The following is a 13,244-nucleotide window of genomic DNA, read 5'->3' as shown; positions in this document are numbered from 1 at the left end:
GCAAGAAAGCTGCTCCTGGCTGTTCCCCAGTAGTCCTAATGCTGGATAAAGAAAGCTGGATGAAGTTCCCATTTTCTGGACTTGGTCCCTCGACTGTCCTGCTTTGTCCCTGCTTTCAGGGACAATTTGTACAGCCTCTCTGGCCTTGAGAAGCAGAGGTGCTGCAGTCCTTGTGTGCCTGTACCTCATGGTGAACTTGAGGATTAGTAATCAAAAAGTTCACAGCAATTAAACTGCACCACAGATGCTGATTTAAGGCTACAGCAGTTTCACACGTATTTGAATTCCCTGAAGAGGCTGCTGGGAGAAGTCCCTGGTCCTATAACAAAGGAAGGCTGAAGTGTTCTCAAGAAGGCTTGGAGTTTTTATGTCCATGAGCCAAAATATGTTTTACATGGGAGGCTAAGATGCAGCAGCATCCCAGGTTTTGTCTTACTTGCTCAAATAACCTTTCAACCTCAACAAAGTAATGCATGGAGTACCACTCTGGTACAGGAGCCTAGGATAAGACTGAATAATATTATCACTAGATTGCAAGTTTTTCACTTCTGCAGACTAACAGCTGGAAAAAGTTCCCTCCCACCCAGGAATCAGAACTATCTCTGTTATTACTCAAGTCTAAACATGATAAATTAAGGCCAGAAAGTGTTTTTTGACTGTGCTAGCAGGGTGGGTGGATCAGCAAGGATCATAAAACCTATGGCTTTATCATAAAGGCCTGAATGTAACTGTCAGGCTGCCAGCAAAATCTGCCTTGCTTGCAACACTCATCAGTTCTGGCAGTGAATGGTAGGAACTCTATCAAAGAGATGGGGCAAGACAGATTCTAATTAGTTTGTAAGCACACTTGGGTTTTTCTCTAAAACTCACTTCAATGGATTTTGGTTTTTAAACTCCCTAGAGAAAGACAGGTTGTTTCTGGGGTTGCAAAGTCCTGACACTGCAGTGCCAAGGGCTCTGCTCTGAGTGCTCTGTGCACTGCAGCTGGCAGTGCTGTGTGCTGACAGTGACCACAGCAAAGGCACTGGCTGCACAGAAGCTTCAGTCCCAGTGACTGGAGGCTTTACCTGCTGTACCAGTGCAGACACTGTGCTGTTTTCCAGACACAGTCTTCACAAAAAACCACAGGGCTCACCACACACCAGGCTGACATCTGACAGAAATGGCTCTTAAGTCTGTGATTTCAGCTAAACTGTTCTACCTTGTTGAGTAAAGCAGCTGAATATTGCCCCAAGTTCATTACAGACTGTGCCAAATCTGGTAACAGACCAATCCTTAGAGAACTGTTTGCTGCATCTAGTTCTAAGTCTTCTTTCTCACTTTCCCCTTGTACCAAAAGGTTTTGGGCTGTTTCACCTGTTGAAGTAAAGCACCCAGGAACACTGAATGCATGTCAGTGTTCAGCACTACACCCAAAAGCATTAATATTAGGCCCTGGGACTGCTCAGTTACCAGAGTAGCACAAAACATGGTGAGACTCACTGCTCCTTCAAACTTACTGAACTCAACCTACGTTGTATGCATTCCTTTTATTTAAAAAGTTGTCCTAACAGTGCATGTTGCACCTATACAAAAGAATCTTTACACTGTGCACACACAGGTAAATAAGGGCTCCAACACCTGCCACAGGTCTCAGTGAGGTCACGCTGCCCACGCAGCGCTCTGGGTACGTGGCTTTGGCTGGAGGGGGTGGGGGCAGAAGTCAGCAGTACTGGGAACTCGTGGCAAGTGGAATGTGTGTCCCCTTCAGAGACAGAAAGACCCCTGCCAATTCTAGATCCATTTGGGGAGAGGAGTAGGGATAAAGTCTGTAGGAAGAGCACCAGTGTCACAACAGGAAGGTTACCAGGCTGGAGCAGTGTTGGCCAAACGTCTCATGCGCCTGAGGGAGAGAGAGAGAGAACTACAGTAAGTGCATGTTACAGTCATGGGAGGCCTTGGAAGCACAACCAATGCTTCTGGGGAGGCTGCCACAGCTTTGTCAGCTTTGTAGACAGGTTTACTCCTAGACAGAACTCCTCAGTCACCTGAGTATGCCCGTTGATAAGGCAAAGACACTACTAACAGCTGTTAGAGCACTTCTGCTTATTAACTTGGATTGAACCAACTGCTACTGTAAACTCTGCAGTCAGCCATAGCTGATATACAAAATGACTGTGCTACTGTTAATTGGCAGCTAAAAAAATATCCTGGGAAAGAGCTGAGCCAGTTTATTTACTGTTTCCACAATGTATCTTTTGGAGAGATACTAGCTATTCATTTATATGTGTCAGAAAGAATTTCATCAAGCAAATGCAAACTCTCAACTGCTTGTCGAACATCACTTAGCAGGTCTCTGGTGTGCAGAGCTGCTCCTGGAACCACACAGTGCTCCCTGTGCTGGCAAACAGGTTGGCATCAGTTAGGCTAGAGCTGGGAGCTTGCCCATTGCTACATCAAACTGAACTTTACACTACACAGAAGGAAGTTTTGTGGCAGGATTCTAAGGGAGCATGACAGTGCATGAAACTCCAATATATTTGATTCATGCCTTCCTATACAAACAACTCCCCTGGACAAGAAAAGAGCCCAAGGAAAAAAAAAAAAAAAAAAAAAAAAAGGGTTAAAATAAAAAGGAAACTGCTGCAAGCAGGAGATGGTAAAGTAGACATTTCAGTGTTTGTGGAGGAAGGTGGTAACAGTTGAACACCCTGAAGCTGAAGTTTCTGTTGTCAGCAAGGCTGACATCCTGCCAGTTGGCTCTCAGTAGGGAAAGATAAACATCAAAGCTTGGAACTTCAGTCAAGGGACAGGCCAAGAGAAGTGTCCAAAGGAGCGGCAGTACCTTGTGTTTCTGTCCTGGTCTCTGATCTTCTTCTCCATCTCAGCATCCGTGAGGGTTTCCAGGAGAGGGCACCACTGGTCAGCGTCCCCCGTGTTGCGGATGGCGATCTCCACGGTGGGCAGGGGGTTCTCGCTGCAGGGCACAGGGCAACAAACCATCAGTGGGCCCAGAGCACTGCCCCACCTCACCAGCATCATCTACAGTGTCTCAGGCCTCAGCATTCCTTCTCTGCCCCACTTAGCACAGCCTGGTTCTCTCGAGTTCACCACAGGCTCCTGGTCACACCCTCGTGGAACCTCAAGTTTCTGGAAAGCAGCTACACCCATCTCCAGCCACCACTGGAGAGGGATTAGTGCTGGACCTGAAATTCTTTCCCAAACAGACTGTTACTTCCCTGGCTGGCAGGGTTCAACCCCCAAAGGCACAGCTCATCCCAGTCCATTAGCCCTGGGAGCACTTCTCCCAGTGCAGCCCTGGGACTGTCCCCAGGGCTCCCTGTCCCTGCTGTTCTGCAGCTCTGACCTCCTAGCTGTAGTTTGCCTAGCACACCCCTGACAGCTCTTCCCTGGCAAAGTCTGCCTTTCTTGGGAGCCTGACATTAGGAAGAGCAGTCTTTTAGGACCTGCTGCTGCGACCAGAAGCTGTGGCTAACGAAACACCAGGCTGTGCCCCAAATCGCAAGATCTGTTCCTCAGAGATTCCTCTGCCCTGACCAGCTGTATTATCACATGCACAAAAATATTTACTGCTTCACTAGCTGCTTTTCAGTAAAAGTCAACAGGAATTGACCAAGAGTAGTTTCCCAAATATTGACAGTGGAGCCGGAAGCCCAGCATAAATATAGAGGAGCCTCGGAATGTAAATGTTTGCCTTGAATTCTCAAAAGTGGCTCAGCCTGAGCTGCAGAAGTGTGTGTGTGAGAGGAGCCCTGGGACAGGTGTGCACACACATCCGGCCCCCTCCCCAGGGATGTGCACCCCTACACAGGATTTCAGCACTCACAGGCAGCCTTCTCGTTCCCTCAGGAAAGAACTCAAATGCTAATCATCATGGGAACATGCAACATCTGCATCAAAGCTAATCATCTAAAATAACAAGTCTTCAAAGTAATGCTACCATGAAAAATTAATCCAGAGCCTTTGGTATCTGATCCAAGGAGGAAGCTTTAATTAAATCTACTCCCAGTACTGCTGACATCCACTAAACAACACTCAAACCCAGGAATTTCAGCTTAGTCCTAGAATGTCACACATTCCAGGCAAAATCAGATATCAGCTGGGGTTTTGTAAGTGAGAGCATGATCTCTACCTCACTATAACACTGAGCATTCACTGAATTAAATGGGGGATGGAAAGCTGGACTCATGCATAACCTAACTGCAAGGCAACTCAGAGACTGCATTTCTTTAGCAAAGAATCAGAGAGAAACTGAAAAATCCTTCCTCATCTCCCCACCTCTACAGGAACTCAACTCCTCCTCCACTGCTTTTCCTGATGAGGAGGAAAGTGCTGCTGCCAGAATGGCTGAAAGGCACTGTCAGCTGCAGGCATCCCACAAGAGCCAGGCACTGCCTCTGCTCAGGCTCCTGGCCTCTGGCAGTGGTGTCAGGGGCACGCCAACAAAGCAGGGAGATGTCATCTTTTGGAAAGGTGACTCCTCAGGCACGTGGGTTTGGTGTGTGGGAGAACCTGTGCCATCACTCTGGTCTCAAAGGCAAAACTGGCTGAGGTGCTGTGTGCTGCCACCAGAAACACTCAGCATGCAGCAGGGAACATCACAGCACACACTGAAAATCCCCCAGGCAGCATCTGCCTCCAGTCCTGCCCATCCACTGGGCTTCAGGCTTTCCCTGTTTTGCACAGAGCAGCTCAGCTGAAAAAAGTGCCCTGGCTTTCATCAACTACAAGACAGTTTCACCTCTCCCTCAGATGATTAAGAGGCACATGACTTCTCAAACCCCCAGTCCCTTGAGATATTAAGGTTCTTTCGATACATCTAAAGCAGACCCTTTTCTTACATCAATGGAATGATGCTGGAGCAACCACCACTCCTGTGGTTTGGAAATTCAGGAACTAACCAACCACAGAACCCAAATATCATTAATCACTGTAAGGTTTCAAAAGTACTCCTTTGCTAGAAGAAAAAAGGGAAGAGGAGGACATGTTTGTACTATGACAAAAAAACGAGGTTTCAATTAGGTGTTTTTTTCTTTCTGAACAGCTCATGTCTATGTACTTTGTTCTGTTGGGGTTCCTTTTTTAGTTTTTTGTTCTCCCTCCTGCAATACCGCCACAGTCTAAAGAAAGCCTGAAATGTGCCTGTTTGAACTGCCCCTAACAGGAAGCACCCACGTACAGGAAGTACCACGGCCCAAAATATGTTTTTAGAGAGAATAGTGTGAGTCTGGGCAGTACTGACTAAAACTTTACTTGCTGCATGTTCCAGTGACTGAGCAGAAGCAAAGGGAGAAATGAACCCCACTATCACTCCCAAGAGTCAACACACACACGGATTACTTTCTTGGATATCTGCAGTACACGGAGTGCACAGGAAGGAGGGACAGACATGTCCCTGGAGGCCACCATGCAGACAGTGCTGCAGCACAGCATGGATCAGGTTCTCATCCAACACCCTGCAAGTTCTCATCACTTCTCAGGAATGCCCACCCACTGCTTTGGTGGTGGTGTTGCTGGATGTAGTCCCAAGCCAAAACTGCAAGTATCAATCCAAGGTAGTGGAGGGAAAGGTAGAAACCACCTTCCATGGGACATCAGCAGGATGGACACAGCATCTAACAATTTAACTCACAGTTTAATTCACATGTGCTAAAGGGTCCCTTTCCATTTTCTAATATGAATCACTCTGGGGATCACTTCCAAACCAGGCAGTTGCTGTGAAAGACTGGCAGGATAAAAACTGTACCCAGAGGAAACAGAATGAGACCAGTGCAAGAGCAACTAGGCCAGAGCAAATCAAGTGTCTCTCACAGAAGGCTGACCAGACAGTAAACCTTCAGATGGAGCAGGAAGATGGAGCAGAGCTCCCCAGCAGTAGCCAGCCTCCCCACAGTCTCCAGCTCCTCTTTGCTTACGCCCACTCCAACTACTCCCTGCCCTCTGCCTGAGGTAGGACAGAGCCAGGCACGTTTCCCTGTGCTGCTTCCTTGAATTGACCCCTACAAAACTGGTGGCAACAGTACCATTCCCTCCTCTGCAAATACAGCATTTGCTGAACTCTTAAACTTCCTTGACTGTCACTATGACCTGAGGTCACAAAACCTCAGAGTGTACATTAAAGGACTGGTAGAGCTGCAGACTCAGCACTGTGCTGTGGATAACATCAGTGCAGGAACTCACCACAGAATGCTGCACAGCACAACTGGAAACCATTTAGGAGACAAATTACAAAGCTGACTAACCAAACCTTACAACGCTGTATTCCAGCTGTGAGAAGGGCCTATGATCAACCCACCTCTAACATCAGCCTGGGTAGAGAGGTACAGTTTTCATCAGTCCAAGATCAAAAACCAAAGCTTGAAACAGTGGATGGCCCAAGTTAGGCAAAGCCAACAAAACAAAAAATGTTTCTGGGGCTCATCATGACCTTACATTAGAAGAGGGACTATCCCTGTTAATTAATTCTGTCAGCAGAAGCTAACATTTCATCAATATTGGGTCCTGAAATGTATTAGACCCAACAGGAAACAATATTTAGGCACATGCACAAAAAATTGGTAAGATGAACAGAATGGGTGCAAGCTATAAGGACTAACTTCAAACAAAACCTTCTGCATCAGGTCAGCTGTTTTAAGATCCACTGATGCAAATGCCCATGGAGCACAAACACAGCCCAGAGGCAGACAAGGAGGTGGCAGGTCAGTACCTGAAGGCATAGGTCTTCTGGTGCCAGCTCAGCTGTCCCCGGATGCTGTACGCAATAGTGGTGACAAACTCCCCGCCCAGGCCCAGCTCTGAGCACAGCTTCAAGGCAAACTTCTCTGGGGAGTTCTCCTTCTCTGACATGTCCCACTCAAACTGGTCTACAAGGGAGATGTTTCCTACGTGGATGTTCAGCTGGAGACAAGGGAAGAAACAGGTTATTTGTTTCCACTTGCACAAAGGTTTGTCGAAAGTAATTGAAGTGACGAGGAAGAAGCTGAAGAGAAGAGAGCACTAACTCCTAGTTCATCTGCACAGTTCCTTAACTGAACTCTTAATTTCAGTAGCAAGAAGACAACTCAGCATTGCTCACCAAGGTTCAGCTCTTCCAAAGGAAGATAGCAGTGCTTTAACTGAACTATTTCATCATCTCAGAGGCTGGGCACATGGATGTTTAATCATCTGTCACCTTGGTTCTGTTCTCAATACAAAGGACAAAAGGGAATCTGATTGGAATTAAGAGCTCCTTTGCTCCAAGGGAAGCTTTTGTACTCTTAGTACCCTATAACATAACTAGAGAAACCCAAATGGCCCAGCTCTCACTCTACTGCCTTCCTGCATTACCTTAATAATAACTCGTTGGTCTGACTGATCCTCTAGGATGCTGTCAGTCGGGTACGACTCGATCTGCTGTCGGATGGCAGAGGCAATAGCAGGGACAAACGTCAGAGGATTCAAATCCAGGTCATCACAAAGAATCTCAGAGAACATTTCTGGAGTCATCAGCTTTTCTGTTACAGAACAAGAATGAACACTGTAAGCTTCCTTGAAAATTAATGTCTGCCACTTACAAACACAGAGAATCCCACAGGGTGAGGCAACAAAGGGAATCCTAAATACATTACCTTTTGCTTTTAAGAGGGTGTTTTTACCAGGTCTGTAAGGGCAGACACACTGCTACAGGGGCCTACACCCTCCTTTACCTGCTCCATGGTATCCAGACAGTGTGCACAGAAGCCACAGCCATTAACCTCAGCTAACAGAGTACCCTCAGACCCCTGAGCTGATGAACTGGCTCAGGAAAATCTGCCGGTTAAACTCTTCAGACTACATGTGTCCAGGAATGACAACCCATGTGGCAGAGCATTTGCTAAGAATGCAAGCACTAAATACAGTCCAAAGTGGGACTTTAAAGCTTTGTCTGTATGGGGCAAGGACATTTGGTGATGGAGACAACTTTATCTCTCCAGCCTCAGGAAACTCTCCTTGTTACATACCATTCATGTTCCACGTAAATGCATCTCGGAGTTTCTGCCCATCAATTTCCATATCAAGCCTGATTGGAACCAGAACCTCTGGCTGGGATGCATTCTCATGGATCACTGCTGGGTCATGGTCATCAAAGCTACAGTGGAGAGCAACAACACAGTATAAGCAATGAGACATCTGGCATCCATAGAGGGAAGGCAACATTTGCTGGAAGCAATCCGCACACTCCAATTCCCCAATCTGTCTACAGACAGACTCCTCAATGCAAGCTTACAGGGCTCTGGCAACTAATACCAGTTTATCACCTTTTATTACATCTATCAGAACACATTCCTGCCAACAAAACAAGGAAGTTTTATCTTGGTTGCCTTAAGTTTCATAATGGAAAAAACATCAGTCATGAGCTTCAGCGGTGCTTTCCACTAAATAAACTAGATCAAAGTTGCCGGTACATGTCAATGAGAAGCAGCCTGTCCTTCAGAAAGAGCGTCTGCAACAAAGACCCTCACAAAGAGGGTCTTCACAAAGAGGTTTCTCAAATGACAACTGCTCAGCAAATCAGCAGGAAGTAGAAGGAACGCATCAGGAAAAGAATGAACCATTTCCCTGACAAAAGGAAAGCCTCAGGCTCTGAGCCATGGATGGCTACTGTAACACAGAGCCTCCAGAGACACAATTTAACTAAGAACCTCCACCTTAATGACCTGTAGGTCTTTTGTCAGCTGGGGATGAATCACAACATTACATGAACTCATGAGTACTACCCTGGCAGCATGACATTTGGTAACTACTCCCACTTTCCATAGGCAGGAAAGTGTCTTACCACAGAGGGAATGTTCTCTTCTTGTCCCTGCCCATGCGGTTCCTGTTGATGGTTGTGGAGCACGGCACTGCGTCCAGGTGGTGGGAGCTGTTGGGCAGGGTGGGCACCCACTGGTTGTTCCTCTTTGCCTTCTGTTCTCTGAAAGAGACTGAATGTCAACCTGCAGGCCCTCAGCACCACTGCTGCTGCTGAAGGAATGGTGTCATTTTAAACTTTTAAGTGCTATTATGAGCTCCTGCTGTTTTATTCTGCAACCACCAACATTACTGTTCCACCAGGAACTTGTGTTCCACACTAGCCTCTCAGAAGGCCATTCCCCAGCTTGCAAACATCCATCAGATATGAATCCAGGTGCACCTTTATAAATACTAGATTTATATTTGGATTTTCTGTCCATACTTTACAAAAGGATTGCTGAGAAAAGCAAGGCCTCCAGAAGGCAGAATGCGCAGAGAGCGTTCTGTAAAACATCTGTTACAGATGGAATGCAGTAATTGCAAAAGAAGTTGTATCATCAAACACTTAGATTTTTCTTCCTGTTTTATGTGGGCAGTAACCCAATCCTTACACTCTGGAGATCCCCATTTGCCCAGCACTGCAAATACTTAATGCAGACTTGGCAAAAAGCACAAGGGCCTGGGCTTGTGCAATTCCTCATGCTTCCTGCCCAAGCTGACATCTTCCAAGCAGCTCTGTTCTGAGCTTGGCCCTCACCAGCGCTGGTTACCTGAGGTAGGTAGGAGGTTCTGTGCTGATAGACACTGCCTTGTACTTCTCATCATTTCCATCCAAGATCTCTTCCACTTCAGAGGCCTTTAGCAGCGTCACGCTAGTGGCTAATGTTGTATAGCCATGATCTATTACCAGGAGAGATGCCAATAATTAACAGGGCAAAGGGCTACAGAGCACTGTAGCATGAACAGGCTACATAGTGACGAGCCCTCTCTGTCACTGCAGGAGGGACTAACACAGAGATACAAGTGTCCTCTGGGCTGCAGCCTCTTGTAGATATCTACAAGGCCCAGAAAACAATCAACCCTCAGAGGACTGAAAGGTCAGCAATAGAGAGGCATCTCTATAGATGATCGATAGAAAAGCTGTTAAGACTTGGGGAAGGGGGAGAAACCTCAGCACAGCTCTTGCTGAATGAGAGAGACCATCTGCATTGGAGACTCCTGCTAAGGGTCTGAGAAAGAAGAGTTAGGCCTGGGATCAGGAGGCACAATTAGGGAGACCACAAGGAGAGATCAGAGGAAGAGGATTAGACATTAATATTATTGCAATAGCACCAAAGGTCACAGTGGACATTCTTCCTCTAGCACAGCTAAGAGTAACACACTTGAGACTTACATCTTCGGGGACTGTGAGACCGCTGATTTTCTGTTGGGGAAAAAAAAAAGCAAGAGGTCAGCAGGATACTTGGAGGAAAGAGACATAAGCCCAGAGTAAACCATTATTTTTATTATGGTTTAGTCCACAGAACATACAAAAAGTCATACTGCTAAGAAATTTAACTGCTTGCTATTAGTCCCTCAAAAAAACAATACCAATATTGTCCCTGTAGTCACATCAGTAGCAACACATCACAAATTCTGGCAAGCACAAACATCCAGTCCCTGCAAGAAGCAAAGTTAAGCAAAGATGCACATCTTCAGTGGGGCATCCTGGCAGCACTCCTGCCTATTTAACAAAAGAGACAAAGACGCCCCTCTTAGTTTACAAAAACTCTCTTCTGAAATATTGTATTCATTTGGAGATGTGGCTTTGCTTTGTGATGAATGTAGCCAACCCCAGGAATTCCATGGTGGATGTTTCCATTTCAGAACGTTTTTGATCAGGTGGTATTTGCTGCCAGGCTGAGCCAGGAGCCACCAGTGCCACCGTTGCTCCATCACTGGGGCAATCTGAAGTGATTCACACAGCCCTCAAGGCGCACAAGCTTCTGAATCGCCAGGAACAGTTTCTCAAGGCAAAGTTTTCCATAAACATTACTGGGAGTGTTTACTCATCTTCTCACCGTGTGAAGAGGCCACAATCTTCTTCCTCTCTTCCACCGTGGCCAGGCGCCTCCAGAGCGAGGGGTACCTCTTGTACAGGGAGCCCCGAAACATGCGCAGGTAGTTCCCCACCTGCAAGGAGACAGTGGAGATGTGGCCTGGTATTCCAGTTAGGAGAGTTTGAGCACAAGCTCAAAGAAATTCAGCTCTTTTTAATGATAAGAAGGACCTCTTAAGAGAGTGTTTTTGCTAGGGTTTTGTGCTGTGTTTGGCATCAAATAGCACGGCGATTTTTCTGGCAATACAGAAAACAAAATTTTTCTCAGCACTTATTTCAGTGGTGCTGTCTTATTTCACTACATCCAAAAAAACCTCCCATCCACTGATAATAGGAAATTTAATAGGAAAACACTCATTTGATCCACATGTATTTTGAACCACCTACCCTTCTTTACTTCAGTTTCCACATCAATGTGCAATGCTCAGCTAGAATATAACTAAACCAGATACCCAGCTGACACATTATTTTACTTTGAATGTCCATGTCATCTAGACATTATTTGACTACAGCAAATGCCCACAGACTTGTATTTGTATTAAACCCTTTGAACATCAAAATGTGATTCCTGCCAATAGTCCTCCTTCAGAATTACTTACCATCTGTAAAGCAGTTCTGTTCTTCCTGGCATAAGATCCTCACCTGTGCTGAAGGCTAAAGCAAGCCTTGCTGAACAATACAACTATTTCTAGACTCTGAAATCAAATCTTTAGACTGACAGGACACTGGCAGACTGCCCCACAACAAGACTTTTATTCCTTGTTTGAGAAGACTCTTTTTTCATCTCAGTTTTTAACTGTATCTTTCACTCTACAGTACTCATCCACACACAGAAATGAATGGTAGATAAAAAAGACAACCCTTTTCCTTCTCCATGTATCAATCTCACAGCTCAGCTGACTGCAGTTACAGTTTGCTTTCAAACTCTACATTTCACGTGAGTGAGGGGTGCTTAGTCCCTGCTCAGCCTATAGAGCTGGCAGTTAAACTTAGCCAATAGTCCCTTTTCTGTATCAAGCTGGGGGCTATAACATTTTTTTTCCTGTTTCCAACTGTTTCCCCGGTGCTAAAGGGCCCGTGTTTCTCGATGCAATAAGGCTCTTCGTCAGGGAGGCTCTTTCAGCACGGGACAACACCGTGTGGGCACAGACACTGGGGTGCTAAAACTGCCCGCCGGTGTTTGCTGGCCACGCTCTGCACAAGGCAGGAGCTGCACCGGCTCATTCTGGTGCTGTTCCCGAGCCCAAGGGCCCGGGTGTGGGATTCGCTGCCTCGCAGCACGTGAAATAACCCGAACCCCTCAAAGGACTGTGTACAGAAACTCTCGGTGATCGGGAGCGGGGCCTCGGGCCGCGGCCGGGCGCGGATCCGGCCCCACATGCCGCGCGGGTGCCGGGGCCGCCCTCAGGGAGCGCTGATGCCGCCCGGGCCCGGCCCGGCTGAGGGGCTGGGGCAGCGCCCACCGCGGCCGAGGGACCTGGGGAGGGCCGCTGCCCCCACGCCGGGGTTCTCCTCCGCCCCTTGCCCGCCCTGAGCGCAGCCTCCCGCATCCCTCGGCCCGGCCCGGCCCGGCATGGCCAAACCCGACCGCGCATCCCCCGGCCCGGCCCGGCCGGCATGGCCAAACCCGACCCCGCATCCCCCGGCCCGGCCCCTGTGTCCCCCAACCCGGCCCCGCATCCCCCGGCCCGACCCCGCATCCCCCGGCCCGGCCCCTGTGTCCCCCGGCCCGGCCCCGCATCCCCCGGCCCGACCCCGCATCCCCCGGCCCGGCCCCTGTGTCCCCCAGCCCGGCCCCTGTGTCCCCCAGCCCGGCCCCGCATCCCCCGGCCGGGCCCGGGCCCGGGTCCCGCCCGGGCCGCACCTCGGAGCCGATCATGTAGAACTCGCCGTCCTCCTCCAGCTGGAACTTGACGGGCTTCTGCCCGAAGGTCTTGCTGAGCGCCATCATCATCATCGCGGCGGCGGGCGGGGGCGGCGGCGCCCGGAGCGCGGCCCGGCGGCGGCGGCGGCGACAACGGGCGGCGCCGGGCCTGCAGCGGGCCTGGAGCGGGCCTAGCGCGGGCCCGCTGCGCGCATGCGGCGGGAGGAGCGACGGAGGCACGGCCGGGGGTAGAAAAGAGGCGGATTTTATTGTGGCGGGGCGGTACATAAATACACACTGAGCTCCGAGCGTGGCGGGGCACGGCCGCGTCCCCGGCTTGGGCTGCGAGGGGGAAAGGGAAGGGGCTGTGGCAGCCCGGCGGGGGCTGGCGTGAGGACACCCAGCAGACACGGCGGGTGTGCGGGGCCAGCCCGGGCCGGGAAGGGCGGGACGGGAGCCATCAGTGCATCTGAGCATCATCCCGGGACGGGGAGCTCGGCGGGATGAGCGCGGGGCAGTGTCCAGCACCGG

General features: G+C 49.0%; 1 protein-coding gene across 1 annotated transcript; it reads right to left on the bottom strand.

Annotated features, from left to right (window-relative positions):
* Positions 1 to 1,510: 1,510 nt before the first annotated feature.
* On the bottom strand, positions 1,511 to 12,891 carry SMARCB1 (SWI/SNF related, matrix associated, actin dependent regulator of chromatin, subfamily b, member 1). The gene is made up of 10 exons (XM_066331182.1): positions 12,714 to 12,891; positions 10,812 to 10,923; positions 10,145 to 10,174; positions 9,522 to 9,651; positions 8,795 to 8,932; positions 7,980 to 8,107; positions 7,327 to 7,493; positions 6,707 to 6,897; positions 2,825 to 2,956; positions 1,511 to 1,882 (listed from the first exon to the last, which is right to left on the bottom strand). Exons 1-10 carry the CDS (start codon positions 12,804 to 12,806, stop codon positions 1,843 to 1,845), a joined length of 1,161 nt encoding a protein of 386 aa, XP_066187279.1. The 5' UTR covers positions 12,807 to 12,891; the 3' UTR covers positions 1,511 to 1,842.
* Between the last annotated feature and the right edge of the window lie 353 nt (positions 12,892 to 13,244).

Source organism: Sylvia atricapilla, chromosome 17 (genome assembly GCF_009819655.1).
Source record: "Sylvia atricapilla isolate bSylAtr1 chromosome 17, bSylAtr1.pri, whole genome shotgun sequence".
Taxonomy (NCBI): domain Eukaryota; kingdom Metazoa; phylum Chordata; class Aves; order Passeriformes; family Sylviidae; genus Sylvia; species Sylvia atricapilla.
This window is presented reverse-complemented; position numbering and strand designations above follow the sequence as displayed.